This window comes from Poecilia formosa, unplaced genomic scaffold (genome assembly GCF_000485575.1).
Source record: "Poecilia formosa unplaced genomic scaffold, Poecilia_formosa-5.1.2 Scaffold90, whole genome shotgun sequence".
In the NCBI taxonomy this organism is placed as follows: domain Eukaryota; kingdom Metazoa; phylum Chordata; class Actinopteri; order Cyprinodontiformes; family Poeciliidae; genus Poecilia; species Poecilia formosa.
Window position 1 is genome coordinate 1,192,338 of NW_006800029.1, and position 22,988 is coordinate 1,215,325.

At 36.8% G+C, this 22,988-nt stretch overlaps 1 protein-coding gene and 1 long non-coding RNA gene across 4 annotated transcripts in view; one reads left to right on the forward strand and one right to left on the reverse strand.

The window, feature by feature from the left end:
• opn7b (opsin 7, group member b) overlaps positions 1-19,030 on the forward strand; it is a 56,281-nt gene extending 37,251 nt beyond the window's left edge. For all 3 annotated transcript variants that reach the window (XM_007557659.2, XM_007557661.2, XM_016674132.1), the window contains exons 3-7: positions 6,240-6,327; positions 6,416-6,578; positions 8,606-8,733; positions 14,688-15,022; positions 15,117-19,030. In XM_007557659.2, the coding sequence (XP_007557721.1) occupies positions 6,240-6,327; positions 6,416-6,578; positions 8,606-8,733; positions 14,688-15,022; positions 15,117-15,617 (1,215 nt within the window). In that variant the 3' untranslated portion in view covers positions 15,618-19,030. The remainder of the gene's footprint in view (positions 1-6,239; positions 6,328-6,415; positions 6,579-8,605; positions 8,734-14,687; positions 15,023-15,116) is intronic.
• Positions 16,695-22,382, reverse strand: LOC107836829 (uncharacterized). Its single transcript, XR_001662798.1, has 2 exons — positions 21,101-22,382; positions 16,695-19,994 (listed from the first exon to the last, which is right to left on the reverse strand). It is a non-coding gene; the product is annotated as an uncharacterized LOC107836829 (long non-coding RNA).
• Positions 22,383-22,988: the final 606 nt, after the last annotated feature.

The window sequence follows — 22,988 nt, forward strand, 5'->3', positions numbered from 1 at the left end:
AAAACACCCAACAATTTCAAAACCAAAAAATTTAAAAAAGAAAAATTTTAAAAAAGTTCTTAAAAAATTTTTTTTTTTTTTTTTTTTTTTTTTTACTGCATTTCTGTTGAAATTTTGACAGCAGGTAATATTTTACCTTCATTGGGTGATTCTCTTGCTCTCTTCATTTAGCATAAAGCCTTAATATTTGTTTTAAGGAAGTGTTTCACACAAGAAAATCAGTGTTGATTCTCCTGCCTCCATTTAACATGAAAATAATCATCAGTTCTGGGTAAATAAATCTCCCAATGCAAACCTGACAACACCGTAATGGCTCATAAAATAACTTGAAGATGGTAGAAAGATGCTATGGTCCTTTCCCCGTATGGACTAGTTATTAGCTTTAGCTTTCAGGAATCACTAATCTGGATTCATACAAAATGAAGATTGGTAGAAAGTTACCTGCTGCAGATAGATTAGTAACTGTTCATAGCTTGTTCGTTTTTCTTCTTTCAGCTAATAATGTATGCAGCTGCTCAGCGTCATAATCAAAAATCACAGTGGGGTCACACCAGTCATGGTTTATGATGATTACAGGCCAAATTTAGGTGATTACATTTAAATCTGTGAGGTTAACACAAAATTATCTTTAAAACTATAATTTAGCTATGATTCTACCTCACTAGGTCAGGCTTTTTGATAACTTCATATTTGCAAATTTTGCCTTTGTGAACTTTTGTGCAGGAACTGTTGCACCTTTTGCCAGAAGACAGGTTCGGTTCTACGTGTGCCGTAGTTGCAGATGACCTGCTTGACTGTCCTCTGATCATACCGAGAAGACAAAAGTTATGAATAAATATGTTTTCATAGATCAGTGGTTAAAAAATGGTTAAAGGTCTAAATGCTTTGTAATATAAATGAAAATTACAGCTCATATCGTTCCTTCAGGCAACACACACACTCTTCAAATATGCATCTGCTCACTTAACGGCTTCTACAATATGCTGACTGCAAATTGAGAGATTGCTTCTGAAGAATAATGATGATGAAAATCGCATAAAAACGGGCACACAGTGATAAATTAGGATTTTAAATTGAAGACGACATATGACAGCTGAATGAAAAATGACTGCAATGAATGATCTGCATTTAGTCACAGAGGCAATAGTATTTTAATAGAACTTCTGAACAGCAGTAGTGAATAGCAAACATAGTGATATCTAAATCAATAAATCAAGATAAGTTTCATTTTAATAAAAAAAAGGTGTGTAAATCGAAAAAACTTTCATTTATTGCCATTGAACTGAAGCAGAACAATGTAATTTGGAGTTTCATCCTGAATTTTCCTGTGCTGCTTCAGTCAATAAAGGCTTTCATTTCATGTCATTTTTCACTCATGTTTTGGTCATTTCTTTATCACCTCAGCAACTGATAGGAAGTCAGGTGAAAAAAAAAATCATAATGTACAATGATTTATGAACTACCTAAGCAAAGATTGAATACACTTATCCAGTCCTTGCCTAGGTTCGACATTTCAAAACTTTCTTTGAGAGATCACACTTTAACAAAACTTAACAATGAAAATCAAAATTACATCGGAAGTGAATCAAGGAGTGTGCACAGTCATGCTAAACACAGAGTGTTAGGTTTAGAGACTTGGTATCAGAGAAAGTTTCAGAGACTGTAATCTTTAAAATCTAGGAGTGAGAAACTTCAGAGAATCAATCTTTGTTTTAGATACACAACTGTCAATTGTGCTGAGGCATCTCTCACAAAGATATAGTGGGGAACAGAAGTGCAAGCTGGTCATGCACTGTTAACATCTTTCTCAGATAATTGATCAGTTAAGAACTGTCAGCATTTTCTACCATGCTGACAGATCCAGGTGCAAGTTAAACCAGCATGGTGATGATAAGAATCCCAAACTGAACCTGAAGCTACTTCTATCAGCCACCATTTCTGTTTTGAAGCTCAGATCCCAGTTCTTTAGTTGACTATCACCCATGTTTGTGTAAGCATGTAGTTAAAAACAAACCTTAATCTTTAACTATTAACAGATTTGAGCTGCCAAATTGAAGTTGACAGCGATTATAACTGAGTTTTGCAGAAATAAAACCAGGTGCTCCTTCGATAACAGTTTCTTCTCTTATCCATACTTTTACTTTTCCAATATATCTATGAAGATCTTGTCATCCTTAGAGATTTATATAGTTGATAAAAACCCTGTACTTGTGAAAAAAGATCTGTAGCTGAGATGATAACTCTTAACAGGGAAAATAAACTCACTTTCTAACATTCACATAACATTGAAGATACTTGTTTGCAGAGCGACTTTTCTGTCATGACCATGATGTCAAGGAGACTGTTTCGCTCATTAGCTACATTTTGTAAAGAACTTGAGTTGAGATTCTTCTTTGAGCGCTTTGAGCTTAAAGTACATCATCTAATTATGACACAGTTTAATGAACAAACCATGCTGTGAAGATGATTCTTGTGAAGAAACAGAATGCAGCTCAGACATTGTTTTACTCAGCCTGGCTGTTTTTACCAACTTGCCAACTGCTATGTTTGAACTTGGGATCTGTAAATTGAAAAGTGGGTGTAAACTCATACCCAGGGGGTCTTGAAATATTGCTGTTTTCCAAATGTATTCAGTGGGAAAATCACCCTTGTTTTTGATTTCCACAATGGCTTTGCTGTCTTTAGGGTGTTCACACTCATCTGTGTGCACTGGTTGGATGCTTTCAGTTCAGCTTTATTGTTCCTCTGTCCCATTTTCCTTGCGGGTAATCTCCATCATTCTGCCTTCAATTCTATGCTTCTGACAGTTTCAGTTATGGGATTTGTCTCATCCCTCACTAGTCTTCTCCTATTTGTTACAGCCTCACATGATTTTTACAACATCCCTATCTCCTTCAACTTCACTCTGCAATATTGCCCCTTGCCCTAGGTTCCATTCATATGACAGCAAGGCTTAAGTTGTCACTGGTGTCCTCTCCGATGATTACCCTCAATTCCACAATTCAGCACCGGGCTGACAGGCACTTTATGACTTTCAGCCTCTCTTTGTGCCACTTTTCCCCTCTTGAACAAATCAGCATGAGCATGGGTTCTTCGCTTCTCTTGAGCCCTGCCTCACTGCTCCACCTCACACTTATTCAAAATGTCTCTCTCTAGACTTCATCCTCTCAAACTGTTAATCCAGTCATGCCCTTTGCACCACTGACACTGCAGAGGGAGGAAGAGGGTGCGTGAGGGGATGTGGTCAACAGTCACACAAGATGGCAGATAAAGTATTTAAAGTCGTAGTTTCCAAATGTTTTCTGTATCAAACTAGCAAAGTGAGAGCAGAAGAGTACATGCATTACTGTCAGTTAAGGAGTAAATAAAAGCACGTACACATCTCTGCTTATATGGTGTTGGTAGTCATCCGTCCCTTTTCCACGCTGACAAAATCCTTACAGGGTCATGGGCAGGCTGGTCTCTATCTACGGCACAGAGGTAGAGACCTTTGATGGACATCAGTGGAAAGATTATGGCAGGAGAAAACTTAGACAAGCAACTATGCACACAAACTCATTCCTTAGGGCAATGTAGAGACCAATTACCCTAACATTCACGTTATTGGACAGAGGGAGGAAGCCAGAGTATCCAAAGGGAATCCATGCATGCAAGCTCAATGCAGAAAAGCCCCCCAGCTTAAATGTGACTAATCTGATTATTTGTTTTTAATGAGTTGACAGCACTAGTTGAATATAAAGACCAGGATGGGGCTGTAAATATTGGTTTTCTGGTTTGGGACCCTGAAAATCTGTGATGATCATATATGGCATTGGCAATGAAACAAGTCCTGTAAATGACAGTATATCAATGTATTTTTCAGTCCAACAGTGATGAGGCAGTAAAGAATATCATCTTATGTATGTATGTATGTATGTATGTATGTATGTATGTATATATTTATGTATGTACATAAAAGGAACAATATTTATTTTGTATTACAAAAAAAACTGTTACAAATTCTGCACAGCACTTAAAAGAATAAAAAATAAAAGGCTGGGTGAATTATAATCACAATATTTACCAGATATTACAGAAATGCATGTGCATAGTTATTATTGTTACCCTTTGTTTCAACAAGATTCTAATTTATATTTTATGGGTGTTTCCTGTGTTGCAGCTTTTACTAGATTTCTTGATATGACTCAAAAATATTGTGGATTTGTTAGTACCTTTGCCAGAACTTGGTGACTGGAAGTATAATTGTTTATGAATAATTTTAAAGTAACTTGCATGCTGGTATTCCTGCATATAAACTTTTAAGTATTTACTCAACTGCCAACTTTTCACATGTAATTTTGCCTGCTGTCAATATAGTACACAGTAAAATTCATGAGGCAAATTTTCTACATGCTGATAAAGTTCCCACATGCTTTTGGATGCTGTTCATTTTATTACTAAATAAGTGATGTCAATGTCCACATCTGAGACTCGTCTCTCTGTAGTCATGTGTTGGTGAACTCCATTCTGGTCTTCGTAAAGCCCCATCACGTCCCATCTGTTTTCTTTAGAGTCACCAGACCTCCCCAAACATCAGAGGAAACACATTAAAAACCTAAAAGGCAGTTGTACGATAACATCACAAGATGCTTTTCTTGTGAGATATTTGAAGAGTGGTGCCAGGATGGCCCAGAGTCTTACAGAGTCTCACAGTCAGCTGTAGTTCAGAGGAAAACAGATGCAGTCATGACGATAAAGCCCCAAACAGGATACACGCCGTATTGGTTTCCTTTTACATAAACCCATTTGTGTCTGTGTCAGAGCTACGTAGAGACCACATAAAGTCATAATTGAAGATCCACACTAACTCTTGTCGTGTTTGAAGCTTAGACACACTCTGTGTGGAGATTCCGATTTATCCAAAAGCTGCTCCTGTTTAACCCCCAGGTGATTTAATGTGTCTCTTTTCCTTTAATATGTAAATACAGGTAAAAATCTTTGGATAAATAGAAATGCTATGAATACATTTTCTCCCTCCAAAGGAAAAAAAAAAATTAGAAAGATTGCCTCAGCACCTTGTCTTGTTCACAACAAATTCCGTATTAGCAGTGGGTCATGCAGCAGGTCATGCTGGGTATGCAAATCCCTCACAGGTTTCTGAGCCGACACTGATGTTGAAGTGAAGGATGGCATTTCATTTCGTCTCCCGTTTCTTTCTTAGTTTGGTGGGACAATGACTTGTCAAGATGATAAAAACAGAATAGGTCTGAGAAGTGTCCAATGTTAAGTATAACCAAGTGAGATATGTCACGACAAGATTTATCTATTGGTGTGTGACTGTAAACTATGTAAACACTTTAAAGATTGTCATCCTCTCTTTAAGTATGAAGTCTGCCAGTTCCATATCCTGTAGGACAACCCACACCATATTCCAACCTGCAAACTTTGCTAGTGCCACAGTGCTTTAGGGATGATGTGCAGAACATTTCTTCCTCCAATCATGGCGTTTGCAAGAAGTTTATCTTTGGACTCATTTGACGAGACTTTATTCTCACAGTATTTCACTGGCTTATCCAACTACCCTGCAGAAAATTTTGTACATGCTTCAATAGACTTTTTCTACAACATTTACTTTTGAGTGTGCATTGAGGCCATTATGGTTGAGTGCATTGCTGACTATTTTCAAGGGGAAAGGTGGAACTGCTGTGTCCAGGTTTTTCTGAAGCTGCCTAAAATTTGCTTCTTGGCTTTTGAACAAATTATTTTGATGTTTGTTTTGACTTTCATCAAAAATCTTGCAAAAGGTTTCTTGTTGGGTTGGGAAGTTTAGAAATATATCTACAACCAATGTCATTACTATGTTTTGCAACAGTGAGATATTTTATGATGGCTTTTTTCCCTTTATGCACTCTACTTGGGTATGGAGAAGTTAATACTAAATTAGCTTATATTGTTTAGCACGTAGCAGCACGAATGACAGAATTTAGTATTTTAGTCATGTTTGGATTTATTTGTATTTTTAGATTACTTGGATTGTCATTGACATCTGGTGTTATTTTTTTATATTGATATAGAAATTGGAAATATATTTACTTAGAAACATTTTGATGCATTCAAACCTTTTTTTTTTTTTTACCAGCTGTATGTCAGTTGTGGCAAACAAATCGGCTTAGTTTTCAGAACCTCTTGAACTTAATACTGTTGTAGATTTTTACTTACTGTAATTTCTTCTATTCTGTTTCTTATTTCTTTCGCTCAAGATGGGAAATGCCTCCGAAATTTTTCTGTTCGTGTCCAGAATATCAAAAGACAATGACTTCGTCATGGGAACACTCTACACCATATTTGGTAACTCGATTAGACTCCTCACCTTTTAGTAAACATAATGAAGGTCAAAATGCTACTTTCCCTCTTATTTTACCTCTCTGTCTTCCAGGTGTGTTGTCCGTACTGGGGAATGGGATCCTGCTCTTTGTGGCCTTTAGAAAGAAATCGTCTCTGAAGCCGGCAGAGTTCTTTGTCGTCAATCTGGCCATCAGTGACTTGACCATGACTATAACTCTGTTTCCACTGGCCATTCCTTCAGCCTACGCTCACATGTGAGTGACCTTTGAGGTGCAAACCAATGAGATGTTTTTCAGTACATTAAATCAGGCTGGTCTTAAGAAATGAGCATGTACTTATAAAAATGAATGTTATGTTATTTTGGATTCATAATGATGCATTTTGAACCCGTCTTTTTTGGGGTGATTTGATCAAATGTCAATGATTTTTTTTAAATATATTTTAAATGAATAATTGAGTGCACCAATTTAAACTTACCAACAACATTTATCACTAACAACATTTCTACGTAGTTATCATCAGTCTTCTGGATTAATTATTTCTTAATAATTGACAATTTTCTCATCAGAAACAGTATTTGTTTAAATATATCAGCTTCCTAGAGCCGACCAAGCGTTTTAGAAGAGTATACAAATTTCAACAGGATTGAGCTCTGGGATTCGGGAACCCTATTTTGTTTCATTCATTTCAAAAGCAGTGATTAGAAACAATGAAGAACAAAGTAAAACGACGAGCTAAAATACAGAGGAAGTGGTGAACGTGAATAACCACACAGAAGAGCTCTCCATCCATTATCTTTATGCGCTTATCCCTGCTGGGTCTCAGGGAGGGGCTGGTGCCCATCTCCATCGGTCATTGGGCGGGCATACCCTGGACAGGTTCCACGCTCCAGAATAACTAATTACTGTAGAGGCAAAAGGGAAAAAAAAGTTGAAGAAGAGTGCAGGCGGTGAGAGCCAGGTGACAAGGACCAGTTTTGAAGGGGAGGAAGAATTGCCAGCTGAAGGAAGGTTGTTTTAAAACAGAGAACTTGAACTGGGAGTAAAAATCATGGGAAAAGACAATTTTTTGTCAGAGAACAAAATTCAAAGCAAAAAGCGAAAATAAACAAACTTATGCAAAGAAATGAACTAATAAGGCAGGATTAAAAGAAGTAAACAAATGATCAAAACAGAATCCAAATGATAAAACAACTCCAACACCAATGAGCCATCACTATTTGACCCTTAGCATCTATCCATCTTTCCGTCTATTCATGTACATATTAATCCATTGTCAGAGTTGGTGGTTTTAGACATTTTCCATGTGTGATTATCACAATTCAAACAGCCTGATTCCAGTTTAGAGGTCAATTTTTTTTTTTTTTCTCTTGCGTCCATAGGTATCAATAGAACTATCTTAATTTCATAAACTGCAGAAAAAAATTGTAGATTTGAACTTTTTCAGCAGATGGAAATCTTCATTGGTATTAACCAGTACTGGAAAGTAATTCAATTTTTACTCGTTCCTTGTTAACAGTCTATACTCTATAGTCACTGTCCAGGCGGTGTAAAATGAAATTACCTTCAGTTACAAAGTTTAAATCTATTGAATCTAGCTTTTTACTTAACATGACTGTTTTTGCCTAAGAGACATAAGGACCAAAATAATACCATAATTGAAACAACTGAAGTTTTTCAGGAGCCTATTAAATGCACTGAAGGAGACATTTAAAACAAGAAGTGCAGTTTGCCCCAATGTTCAGTGAAAGACATCATTTTGTAAATTGATCAAATGAAATTAATTTGCCATCATTTTTATTGCAGTTGTAATTCAACAGTAAAACCAAAACTAGCTGCCAAGGTACTCCAAGAGCCTTCTAAGTGTTTGAAACGGCCAGCCACAAGACCTGTTTGATATAATGGCACCAACTTATAGATTCACAACACAGTTGTGTTGAGCATAAAAAAATAAATAAATAAATAAAAATGTCACAAGAATTGCAATTTTTGTTATCCATATATTTCCCACTTCAGCCGGTTGACCTTCTCCAATATCTTCGTCTGATCTTCTGAGGATCTATGGATGTAAGGTGTCAAAGCGACCAGCGTTGAGTCAACGTGTGTCACTGTCTGCCAGGAGTGTGACCAGACAGCGACACACATGACCAGTAGAAAGGCATTAAATTTATTGCCTCCCTCTTGTCTGTAAATGTTTCCAGAGAGAGTTTGCATATAAATATTTGTTTAGCCAAGATGTTACTCAGTGACATGTGCTCTTTTCTGCTTTTCTTTCTTTTCAGGTGGTTATTTAACCTGACAACCTGCACTGTCTATGCCTTTTGTGGTGTTTTGTTTGGCCTGTGCAGTCTGTCCAATCTCACGGTGCTCTCATGTGTTTGTTGGCTCAAGGTCTGCTGTCCAAACTACGGTAACCAAAGCATTTTTTTATACCGTTTATTATTATTCCATGTGAAACCAACCATAATCACAGAAACACAATATAAAGCGTGATCACCAGTATGCTTTAAAGATGGAAATGATCGAATAGAACAAATAAAATTAACAGACATCAGAAGTTTTGATTATAATTTTGGGCAAAAAAGTTTGTAATGAAAATAATAAGAATTATTTTGCATTTTGAGTGAAACTTTGCTTATCCTTATCATCTGGTAAATGTTGCTGCAAGAGGACAAGGTAATAAAACAACACAAATGACGTCATTAGATAAGTGTTTGTCTTCTGTTTTAAGTCTGAAGTGCCAAGAAGTCCAGGGACAGCTCAGCTCATCTGCTTTGTTGGGTTTTCTGTCTTTAATCTTTCTCTTGACAATACTTAGACTTTATAGTCTCTGTTTAGGGTTTAGGTGAGGCGTTTCGAGCACACAATTTTACCGATTTTGTTTCCAGTCAGCTTTCCATTAATTTGGTGAGATGGAGCACTCTGTGAACGGCTTTGTTTTCAATGCTCTTTGTGGCTTTTCCTCCTGTTGCAGGATGTCGACGACTGCAAGACAGCTGCCAAGTCAGCAGTTTCCCCTATTGTGTGGCCCATAGAATTTCAATATTAAACATTATTTTTATTAGTTGCATATATTGGTTTGTTTCACAAGAGATAATCATTAATATGTGCATTACAAGCCTATGCGAGTTTCATTTCAACAAAAATATTTTGAGTAAAATAAGTTAACTTATTGACAATATTATATTATTAGATATTCAGCTTTTTTTTGTATGCAGACACTATTTACATGGAACAGCATGCAAAATTCATAATGGAAGACTCTGACCTGACTGGGATTTGAACCCAGGACATTTTTTTGCTGTGAAACAACAGAAGCAATAACTTGAGTTAAAAAAAAATTCATATAAAAAGTTTGTTGCATAAATTAACATTGTTTTCTAGACAGCAAAGGGCACAGTATTAATAGTTTGCATAAAATATACATATAATAGCATGACCTGAAAGACTTTGCCTCCGGACCTGAAAGGTCTTGTTGTTTCTTTGGGTTTCTGCTGTAACTCTTATCTGGTATACTAAAAAATAAAATCCAGAATATAAGATTCCTATGATAATTTTTTCACTGTTTGTTGGGATAAAACCTGGATTCTTTAGTTTGCATAGACATGGTGTGAAGTAAAATTATCTAAGTAGTGGGATTTTCCAAATGCACAATTCATCCATTTGGCCCTTTAATTATTCAGCTTTTATTTGCATGATTACATTTTCTGATCCAAATCTTTCAGCAGCACAAACAGTTGAGGTCTTTTCGTAATACTCTGTAGGGCCTTCCAAAGGCCACATTTCTGTGTCAGATTTTCCAAGAGACTAACTCAGAGTCATATTTTTTTTTTATCAGCTTGTTTCCAAATTGCTCGTTAAACCTTTCCACCAGCAGTTCAGGTTTATTTGAGGAGCTGCAATGGTTTGTTATTGTGCTACTTAGCTGCAAGCCTTTATTCACTAATCATGATGGACACTTGAAACATGGATCATCATCATCTGTGTATTATCTAATTTCGCTTACTAAAGTATATGAAGTATGTAAACAAATTACATTTATTTAAACACTGTCATTTATACTTTTGTGAACGACAGGAATTTGGCAGGAATATTTGATCCTGAATAAAGATCCAGCTAGATTGTCTCCAGCCATAACTTAGTTTAAGAGTAATTGAATAAAACGACATCTCTGTCTCAGGCTCCTGTCATTGTATTGGCCGACTCTCAATAATTCTGCTTTATAATTCCCATCTCTCTAATCTAATATAGCTAAAAGGTCTGGTTTTCCTTTCTGTCAAAGAGCTTTCAGAAAGCGTTTCTAACGTTCAGTAAAAGGGCTGTGATAACACGCAGAGTAGATTTTTATGAGCTAGGTCCTCTTAAAATAAGGCATAGTTCATGCACAAGAATCCAAAACTCCATCTAAACTTGGAGGATATTTTTTTATTGTGCTTGGGGTCACTCTGTCAGTAGAGTAGTTGTCTTTCAACTGCAAGGTTGTAGGTTTGAGCCCAGCTCCCTCCCATCTCTTCGATGTGTCATCGGCCAAGGCACTGAGCCCCAAGTTGCCAACTGATCTGCGCATTGGTGTATAAATGTGAATGTGGCTGTAGTATTAAGTCAGTCAGTATGTAAGTAAAGCACTATATGAGTTCAGTCCATTTATTAGGATCCATTTAACATGAAAGTTCTAACAATACAGTCGTGCTGGATTAAAGCAACGTTTGGCAAAAAATAAGAATCCAACTTATTTTTTTCAAAAACTTGTGCTTTACACAATTAATTAATCAGTGTTGAATAACTAATTCCAGGTTTGACTAGTTCATGTATTGTTTTCCTAGTTAGTATTAAATTATAAGGCATCATAATATTTTGTTGTAGTAGTAATAAAATCACTATAAAAACAGTTTATAAAAAATCCTTAATATTTGTGCAAATACGTCTGTCAGAGCCAGCAGTATAAGCCACACAATAAAAGTTATTGCTAAATAAAAACAACTTCTCCATTATTAAATGGAATACTTCAATACACCAATTGCATTAAGTTGTGTGATTGCACCACTAAATAGTATGTAATAATGTTCACTAATATTTCCAAATATACTATTATTATTTGAAGCCCATATTCAATTAAATTTTTATTAGGTATCGACTGATAACTTATTAATATCACAATATTTACATGTCCTAATAATAGTAAATGAGATAATGATTGTCAGTTCCTCTCTTAATGTTATAAAGCATAGAAAATACTAAATTATTATCTTTTCACACACACACACACACACACACACACACACACACACACAAAATAAAAGATTAATTAATCTCAGGCTATGCTATTTAAAATCTCTGTCCAGTATAAAATGAACAGGTCCAGTTTTAACCACTAAATATTGCAGCTTTAGTGTCATTTAAAGCTAAAGATAAGCTTGTTGTGTTATTCTGGTGATGCTTAAAAATTGTTAAACTTTGATGCTTAAACATGGCCACAGCTTGTCTGTTATTCTGTCCCTTTTTTATATTCCTGTTGGGATCCCAAAAATCTGCCAGGCACTCTGAGTGGCAGCAGCTCGTTCCCTGCTTATGAAACCGAGTCCTGGTGTCGAGTCTGACATGCAGCGTTTGATAGCTGACTCCATGCTACTTAAGCCACTCACCTACATATCCAGGGTAATAACACCTTGCACTTTTTGCAGCAGGGCAGAACTGTTTTGGGACAGGCTGTACTTTGACCAGATAAATTATATCATCGCTTTTCACAACAGGTCAGCTTTGCTTGGAACCAGGGCAGAAAAATCTCAGAGGGGCACAATTAAATAGAAGTTCCTAATTTATTATTCAATATATTTGTGAAACTAGGGAATCTAATTAAAATGTAAATTGTACCTATAAATATCAGAGTTTTTTTATTTTATTTATTTGTTGCTGCTCAACTAAAAACCAAACATCTCATTGGTTAACTTGCACCAAAACTCAGCCTAAGACTAATCACCTTTCAATAAAGTTTGTCATTTCTTTAGATAAACCAGCTTGATTCATGTTTCTCAGGTGAAAGTCGTGGCATTTTGTCTTTATACCAAAGTAATGGAGGCTGGTTAAAACTAAAACTGGTTAAAACGGCCTGTTGTCCTCTTTGTCTGTTCCACACCAAGTAATTTCCTCCTACTGCAAGTACAATTAGGAAGAAAGATAAAATATAGGTACATTAGGCTTTTTTTCATTTACCTGCAGACATTTTTCAAAAACATTAATCTTGATCATAGTTTGAGGGCCCAATATATTTACTAAAGCAGTATTTTAAACTTTATTCTCTGAGCCACAGGGAGTCAGTAGAGACTGTGAAACTGGGGCAATGTGCTCTATCTTCCTGGGGAATTATCGGGAATAATTTGATTGCTATGTGGTCTTTTGATAAGCTTTTGATGAAGCTAATATTTTTGATATCCCAGAAAGCTAAACTGGATCAAAGCACAAGTCAAGCTCTACATGTCTGTATTTCAGTGGTTTTATGGCGTTGGTCCTCCACCCAAAACATTACAACCAACTGAGACAGAGATGTTTCTGTTCATATTCCTCACACATTTATGCCAGTCTATTTGCACCACAGGGGTTTGCAGAAGAGGGGAAATTCTGAACATAATCTATCAGTTTGCATTATCAGTGCTTGACAGACACTTGATATCGCTTCACAAAATATAATTACTGCAGCAAAAACCTGCATTGGTTAGAGAAGACACAAAAATCTAGAGAAGCAGACCTAACTGCAATGATGCAACAGAATGTATGATTTTACATCTCATATTGTGGACAATTTGTCCTCGTCAAAACAGAATCAAATTCATCTCGTCTTTATGCAACTCGACATAATTACAATAGAGTGTAGTATGCTTTCTGCCCTTTACGAGGTTTAACTTTTGCTCGCTGTAATTGAAGTCTGTGTTTTCAAAGAGCTCCTTTTGTTTAGTTGCAGGTAAACATGGTCTATAACGAAGTGTGTAAAACACAAGAGACCTCGAGCCTTATAAATAGTGTCTGAAGTGCAAATGAGCTCAAATTATTCCACTTTTATGAGACTTCAGGCCAAGGAACCCCGTGCCATCCTGCTGCCTCCAAGTTATGTTTAGTTAAAAATTTATAACACATCTTATTTAGGGTAATTTTGAAATAAATGACCTTCATGGCAAAACAAAACAAAAAAAACATGCTTTAACAAGAAATTATAGTGAACTTATTTATCCTCTTTTAAACGTATTTCAGAATTGCAATTAGAAGAATAAAAAAAGTTTGAGACATCGTCGCTGAAAATGTTGGAGCAAAAATGTGTGGATTCTTCTCGGAACCGGTGTTCAGCTCAGTTTTAAGAGAGATTAAGCCTTGATGTGTCACTTGGATAGTTGGAGTTTTGTTCTCTGGAGTAATGTTCCACCACAGATAAAAGCTATCCATCTGTAATGGCTATACCCTTTCCACAAGTCCACACAGCTCAGCGAGGGCCAATCGCCTCCCTCACCCTCAGCTTGAAGAGTAAGAGGGGTTGACATCCTGCTGAAGAGGCTGTGTGGTGCCAGATAAGACTGTCCGTGTTCTCCTTCTCATTGAATGTGCTCTGAAAAAGCCCTTGCCTAAATCAATTATAGCAGAATGTGGGGAGGGCTGTTGCAGTATTTCTTACAGAGCCTCTTACTCAAACTCGGGCGCGAGCGCTGCAGCAGAAGTTCTGCGCAACTTCTCATATAACATTATGGAAAATTAGTTGCAAAAGCTCAAGGTGGACCCTGCAGAACCTGAGCAAAAAAAAGACCTTCATAAAAAGTGTGTTGAAAATATCTTACTTTTTTTGACTTGTGTTTAGCCAGACTTAGAATGTCTTTATTTTTTGCTGAATGCTTTGCAAGCCGAATAAACAGTAACATTTCAAACAAACCACATCGGAAAAACACTGAAAGAACTTGACTAATCCGTGATTATTGTTGGTTTTAATCATCCACTTAAAGTTTGCAACTTCATCACTTCAAAAGCCACATTTTGTAGCCCCAGTTTAAGATCTTTGTACAGCTAAAACAAATATTAGACAATCAGTTGGATGTAGCTGTAATTATTGTGAATTGTTGCAGAGTACTTTAAAGTTGTTCTTTTTACTTTCAAGTGATTTTCAAATCACATCTACCCACATTAGCTAAATGCAAATTTGCATGTATTATTCACCACACATGTGCTGCCATTTGTGTGCTGAAAAACCTTTCAAAATAAAAAAAAATATATAATAATTTAGTTGGGATAAAAATGTATTTGTCGTATCAAACTACCACTTGACTAAGTGCTTTTTCACACTTTTGTCTCCTTAATAGCCACTGATTTATCCTCCGTCTCCCATTACAGGTAACAAATTCTCATACTGCCATGCCTCCCTACTCGTCGCGGGCATCTGGTGCTACGCCGGAGTGTTTGCCGTGGGTCCACTGTCAGGTTGGGGAGAGTATGGGGCTGAACCTTATGGGACTGCTTGCTGCATCAACTGGCACGCTCCCAACCACAGTTCTGCAGCGATGAGCTACATCATCTGTCTCTTCTTCTTCTGCTACATTGTTCCCTGTACTATTATATTTCTGTCCTACACCTTCATCTTGGTGACAGTGCGAGGCTCGCGGCAGGCCGTACAGCAGCACATGTCTCCACAGAACAAGATCACCAATGCACATGCACTTATAGTTAAGGTAACTCCATAAGCTTACTTATTTTGTCTTAATTAGCACTTATTTTTCTTCCCATGAGGAATGCCTTTTAAGTATTTTCATGTTTACTTTGCAGCTTTCCGTGGCAGTTTGCATCGGTTTCCTCACGGCTTGGAGTCCATATGCGATTGTTTCCATGTGGGCAGCCTTCGGGAATGCAACAGACATACCACCAATGGCTTTTGCTTTGGCAGCCATATTTGCCAAGTCCTCCACCCTTTACAATCCCATTGTCTATCTGGTCTTCAAGCCCAATTTCCGCAAGTCTCTGTGTCGGGATGTAGCTCACTGCAGAAGTACATTCTGCAGATGTTTTTGTCAACACAGCTCTGCACAGAAGGGAACTTGCAGGCAATCTCATCACATTGACGAGTGCAACTCCACAAGGTTGTCTAACGGACTGCCAGAGAACCACCGGACCTGCCGACATTGTCCTTGCACTGAAACGGTCTCCGGTGCCAAGGAAAATTTCACAGATTACAGTCCTCAGCAGACTGCCAGAATACTGAAAGGATCTGTGCAAACCGAGGTCGCTGTCAGTCAGCTCTCCAATGAGATGCAGAGCGACTTTCTTTAAAGAGAGAAAAACGCCGCCTCAAAAACAAAAGCTGCCAAAAGAAACCAGCAACAAAAAACTGCAAGATGTTGGATAAAAAAAAAAAAAGAAGCTAATTGCAATTTCAGGAATAGTCAAAGGCTGAAGGCTTACTCACTGATGAAAAAGACTATTATTGAGTATTATTCTCGAGTTCCAAGCTTGTTCTATACCTCAAATATTTAATACTGCCAATAGAAAAGAAAAACAGATTTTAAAAAAAAATCAAGATTTGATCATGCAGTTACAGTAAACACAGTAAAATAAGCAAGCCAGCCAGTTCAGATGGTAAATTTGTCAGGTCAAAGTTACAAGCATCAACTATTGTATTGCTCTGAACAATCAACATCAAGGAAGCAAGACTGAAGAGTCAAAATGCAAAATCAATTTACGCTGGATTTAGAGGGAGGAACTGATACTGAAACTGACGACTCCCTAATCAACCCTTTATGTGTTTTTACAAGTACTGTACATTATGAGATATTTGTATTTATTAGCGCATGCCTCAAACTGAAGGACAACAGGGTTGCTGCTCTTACCTAAAAGTAAGTAAATATCGTGTCCCGATTGTTGTCGGAGAACAAAGTTTTCGAAGCCTCAATTAATTTGCATACAATTTGTCGAACTTGAGGTTCACCTTTTAAAAGTAGGTTCGTCAAATGAATAAAGAACAATTCAAGCTCAACAAAGCTTCTTATTACCTTCATAAAAATGAACATCCTAGTAACAGAGTAGCATTCGTTACTCTGCAGTGTTATGTCTGATTGTCTGTAGGAAAAATGTTTGGGTGGTTGGTTTAACAGCTCCTTTGGACCAAGACATGAACAATTTCTTTATGTTTCATGGAAATATTTGTTTTCATTTTACACTTTACTTCTTTTTTTTAAATATAATTTTATAATTTATGATGTAAAATTAGATCCTCTGGCACCAAAGCCAGGCAAAAATGCGTAATGAATGGATTACCCAATTAGTTTTCTCATTCTAAAAAAAACCCCCAAAAGAAATCACAAAAGTAATTAAACTAAAAGGCTTGTGCAGATTTTATAAATGTTTTTTTTTTAATTACATATTAGCACTTTACCAACTGAGAGATTCAAATGACAAAATAAGTTTTATACTTAAACAGGGTTAACTGTTGGTCAGTCTGGGTCCATGATAGAGACAAGTTCAGGAGAAACAAAAGCACAGCTAAAACATTTTAGAATGCTGATTACAAGCATTACAATTTATCAATTTACAACTGAGAGGCACACTTCACAATAGGACTCATTCAGCTCTGGAATGAGTCTTATTCCAGAGATGAATGAGTCAACTCTGGGACCCAGACTAGTAAGATGGCTGGACGTCCTCATGCTGCTCGAGTGTTGTCTAAAACAGATGGCACATTCAAGCATCTGAAAATTGTACCCGAGATGAACCAGGCTTGTGAAGATCCACAAATCTCTTCTTGATATTTTGCTTGCGTTATTTCTTTTGAATTCGTCCTTATTCATGAAGTGAATGAAGTTGTTTCCTTGAGATGCTACCTCAAAATAAAATTACAGGTGAACCCTCCAATTAACTCTGCCATTAGTCAGTTAGCGAATTAAAATATTTGTATCAATTCTGACTGAGCTAGAACAGAATTTGCTGTTTAGTCTGAGAATAAAAACAAACAAATATTTTTTATAGTGTCTGGTAATTCCTTGTTTCAGTTTTACAGTAAACCCCACAGTTGAGTAGACTTTTTTTTCCCACTTTATCTTTGAAAAAAAAAAAAAAAAAGTTGTTGAAATATCAAACTATTAAAACACAGATTGACAAGTGGCGATATCTGGAAATTTAATCTCTCTCTGAGCATTTTAGCCCAATCTGTGACTGGTTGGTTTCGTTGTCTAACTTATCCTAACATAATTGTGCACTGTCACCACCTCCCTCAGTAAGATGTCTTCAACCCCCCTTCACAGCTCAGCGCTTTCAGAAGACACTCAAGGTTGTCCAAGTCTTAGCTTGAAGTGCTTAGTGTGCAGTGCTTCAGATATTTGCCAGTAAGGTGCTATCCACTAAACAATACTTTAGATGCTTTGATTAAGACATTTCAGACATTTTCTTTAAAAACAAAAAACGGCTCCTTTTTTATATTTTGCTTAATAGGTCTGCTGTTTTTTTTTCTCTTTACTAAACAGCTCCATGTCATTAAATGAGGCTAACAAATGAAGAGTTCAAACAGCTATGTGATTTTAAACAGTCGGTTTTAACCTGCTTTTGGAAGAGGTCAAATCTTCATCACTCACAAGATCAGCAAAAAATAAATAAATCCACATTCACAGTAATTAATTTGAGAAAAAAAAAAGACATTTAATTATTTTCCCTTTGAGAAAAAAAATACATTCAAGAGGGTGCTGATTTATTTAATTAATTCAAAATAGGAGAAAATTTCTGTGCTTTTGCATGAATATGGATATTTTGTCTTCATTGCTTCTCTTGCCAACTATTAAAAAAAAAAAAAGTTGGTAACATGAGACCTAAAAGGCTGTGCCTCAGCACATACCAACATTATATGAATAAAAATGCTCACTGAGCATAGCTGAGCACTGTTTGCCTAACAGGCAGTTTTGTTCTTTTCTCCTGGCAGCAAAGGTCATCAACCGAAGTCAAAAAAGACATGCAATGTACGAGATAAATTAGATCTGCTCGAGTGTGTGTTTTTGTTGAGTGGCGTAGCTTCTGTGATATCTTCACTCATTATGTGGGGAAGGCTCCGGCTCTTTCTAGTTTTCACAAATTACCCAACAACAAAAGCAACTCATGTTTGATGTTTGCTGTTTCATATGATCACCTTATGTTCTGCTTGAGGTGATACAACAATCAGGTGACATGTTGCACATAATCTTCTAAAACTCCCTAATGACTCAGTAAAAAATCTAACAAATTCAACAATAAAATAAAATTCAACCAGAAAAAAAAAAAAATAAATTAAAAAAAAATCAGCAATACAAATACACCGCCATCTTGCTTTTTTATATTTTTGTTTTTATAGTTTTTACATTTAGCCATGGGTTTGTGAGATGCCTCTTATTGAAGAGTTACTGCCTTTTAATAGCTAAGGCTACGACTACACATAGCCTTAGCACATACTCGACACATACAAAGAAAATACAACAAACTGATCCCTAAGTCACTTTTTGAGAAATAAAGTGGAGAGCATGTTGAACCAACATAAAAAGAGTAGGGGGGGAAAAATCCTAAGAATCCAAGAAAACTGCTCTGTTTGTATTTGCCATCTCGTTTCCTATTAGTCCAAATTAACTCAGCTGGTTTAGTGGTTTAACTGTGGGTTAGTCTAGTCTGGTTGGTTGAGAACAAAATGTAAGTCTTTGAGTGTAATTGTTTTTCCCACCATGTTGGAAGGAGATAACGCATAGCAGCTCATGCCAGAAACACCATACCAACGCTGAAGTTTGCAAGTGGGAGCATCATTTCCTTGGATTGTTTCAATTTTATCACTTGATGTGATTGAATGATCTGGCTTTACATAGTAGATATGTAAATAAGACCAAAAACATAAAGACACAATAATTGGGTTAAGAGAACAAAATCAAGGTTGTTAAAATGTCCCAGTTAATCTCTGGCTTAAAGGGAGTGTATTATGCAAAATCAACTGTTTTGAGCTTTAAACCATGTTACAATGTCATTCCCTCATCAAAAAAAAAAACATAAAAAAATAACCAAACTGTTGCTTTAACTCGTTTATGCATTGAACCTTGAATCTCGGGTGGCAGCCGTTTGGCGGCGCCTTAACGCCTCATGCAATGCGTTGCCTCTTTCCCCAAAGCTTCACCCTGGAGCTTCAGTCTCCAGCTGAGCTCCACGGCTCCATCACACTAGCGACGGCAGCGAATAGGAAACACGTCATGGAACTGTGAGCTAATCACACAAACTACAACATTCTTACGTCTGGCTGTAAACAGCATCAATGGACGGCACGGGGAAGCATTCTTTGGATGACGTACTGAAGGGGAGGTTCTTAAAGGAACAGAGGCAAATTTCAAGGTGTCAAACGGCTTTGACATGAAGTCAAATTTCTTAAGTTCTCAAATTATTTTAAGATATTCAGAATTTTTATAATAATTGAATGTAACTGATTGTGCCATAAAGTGGCTCTGCATGTCTGAAAAATTTATATTATACCCCCCATTTAAATTAAATTTTTAATTTAGTGAAAGAACTGAACCAAGCAGTTTAGACATAGAGAAGTTTCCCTGAACCTGAAAGATTTGGAGACATTTGGTTTTGAGAAATCGGTTGCATCACAACAAAGCATGTTGCTAATTTCACCAAAAAAGAAAATCAGATCTCATGTCATGATACACTTTTCTAACTGTAGCACCCACCGCTCCCGTACCTGGACCCAGGACAGAACTCTCGCTCTCAAGTGGGATACTACTAGGGTTCGTTAGCTTTCCGGTATATACCAATCAGGTTTAACTAAATGTAGTGACTACTACTCAGTTACTATTTTCATTCCTATTTTGTTTCATCTAGAATAACCCAGACATCCATGCAGAACTTCGGGTTTATTTTATTTTTTCCACACAGCTAACTTTTCTTTGCCTCTACCCAGAACGTTGGCAGAAATTTAACACATTTCAGTATACATAACCCATTAATAACATTCCCAAAAATCACAGTTCTCAATTCTACACCCTTTTACATTTCAAACATATAATTTCACACACACACACACACACACACTCACAGGGCCCACATTCTCTCACAAACCGTCCAATACCCGCTGAATCTTTCGTCGCAGGCCTGTTGGATTTTCGAGTTCGCCGAAGCAATCCTGCCGTCCGCGTTTCTTTTTTCTCGTCTGGTAACTCGATGAACTCACGAAAACCTCCTCCACAGAAAACAGCATTGTCCTCAACGTCAATGCTGTTTTCTGAGTCCACAGTCCCTTCTTTTCTTCTTCAAACACGTTTCTTGCAACTATATCTGTCCTTATGAAAAACCTCTCGCCATCTTGGTCGTTCCTCCGAACACGTGCTCCGTAGCTAGGTCCCCTCATAAATCACAGTCCTCTTCACAGTTCCTACCCCTTCTTCCTCAGTACTGTACTATACTCAGCGTATAGAAATGGTTATATTCAACTACTATATCTAACACATATATTTTCCCTTCTGTTTTAATACAAAATCCCTCGTTACGACTCTTTCAACACTCTGCTCCTTCCTTCCTCCCCGCTCACCTTCTTCTTCCTCTTTTCCCCTTTTTTTTTTCTTTTTGTTTAAGTCCCCTTTACTTTCCCTCGTAAATTTCTGTTACTCTCAAACCTATGGGAATCAGCCTCTTACTTACGCTGCAATAGATAAATCACCGAAATGTACATTTATGTAACTCCATTACCCATTTTTAACCCCAGGTACTTATCAAAAGACAGAAACCCCCCACTTCTTGTGGTTCTCAAACCCCAGGGCTACATAACTATATATAAAAAAATAAGTAAGGTGTTTAATCCCAATTCGTTATATAACTCCACTTACTTTTTTAAACTTTTTTATTTATTTATTTTTGAGAACTTGGGTTGTGACTGATATATGGCCAATAGGAACATTAAAGACCGGGAAAAACAATACATGAAATTCATCTTTCTGCAGGTGTTTGTCCATTTAGTTGGACGATGACGTGTAACTATACGTACAAATTCCTGGTAACTACAAATGTTCATTTCTACCTCTTTACTTTCAAAGTGGAGGACATAGACTAATGCTATGACAACTCTTAAAAGTTCTCATAGTGTGTCTTAAAAGAAAATAAACAGCTGTGCTGTCACTATGAAAGCATTTTTGTTATATTTTATGAATATATATATTTTTTAACAATGTTTCAGTGAATCTAATTCTCACAGTAAAGCCTATGATTTTTTTCTATCAGTAAATACGGTTGATGATTGTAGTGGTTTTAGTAAAACACGTCCACAGACATAACCCATAACATGGACCTACCCTAACATAAATTATTGCTGCATCCAAAAGTAGACTTGGAGCAACACTCTGCAACTCTTAGAAACAACTGTGCTGTGTTTTGTACGAATGCCTACTTCAAACCCTCAAGGTGGCATACCCCAAGGCAGGTTTTTGCTTCCTAACCCCTTAGCTGAAGTCAGTATAGGCCTACTTATTCATAAGTTTGTGAATGCTATGTTAAAAGAAACTGTGACAGAAGAACAAAGGCCAATGAGCATCTGTGGTCTTTAAATTAGACAAGTTTATTCTATGAGTGTTCTGCCGTCAGCAGAGACTTGTGGGGCTTGAGCGTGAATCCTTTCACACTGAGCTGTGAGATGAAATGAACGACGCCTCGGGCTGTCTGTAGCCTGAGTTTATTTCAGCTGACACGTGTAGCTCCATGTGAAAACCTTGTAGTTGTAAAAAAAAAAAAGAAGAAAAAATAAACACCATTTGCAAAGTCAAGTTTTTCTAAAGCTCTTATAAAGATGCTGCTGAAAGTCCTTTCATCTACAGCTTTTACTTTACAGTTTTTATCGATCAACTCCTACATGTGCAGGGTGGCATCTCATTACTTTATCTTGTTCTGTAACCTCCAGAATGAAGTGGGGGGAAAAAATTAAAGCGTGACTTGGTATAGTATTCATTTCCAGAAAAAAACAACAACAACAACAACTAAATGATTGTACTTCTGTGATGTTTTCACACCAACGGTGGTTTGTTTGTTGCTGGGACATTACAAAAGAAGGAAATGATAAGACTTGAGGATCTGTGAAGGCATTTAAAGCTCGTCTGCAGCAACCAAAGGTTACAGTCACTTTCAGACTCTCAGTCAAAGCCAAAATGCTGTTTTCAACGCTCATTCTTTTCTACCAATAAGCAGATGAACACAAGAAGAATATACATATCAGAGACTCGGCTTCAAGCCGTGAGCTGAGGAGGTTTGTTTGTTTGGCCCCACATTTTGTGGGCAAAGATGGACACTGAAACCAGGAAATACAACTGTGAAAATCTGCTTCTGATGTCTCTTTTCTACTGTTTTTTTTTCTTCTTCTTCAATATTAAATGCTACAATTCCCTCTGTGTTTATTCTGTATCATGAGCCATTCCCTCCTGGGTCATTTACACTGGCTTTACTCATAAATATAATATAGTGTACATACTGTATAGGGCTGCATGTGTGTACATACGTGTGTATATATGTGTTTGTAAAGATGCCAACTGTAGATAAAATATCATTCATGAGTATCAGCCAAATTGTATAAATAAGAAGGAAAATGTCTCTTCCAGTGTCTTGAAATGGGGATGAAGGATTTTTTTATTTTTTATTTTTTTTATGTAGTTTGAGCTTTAGCAGAGT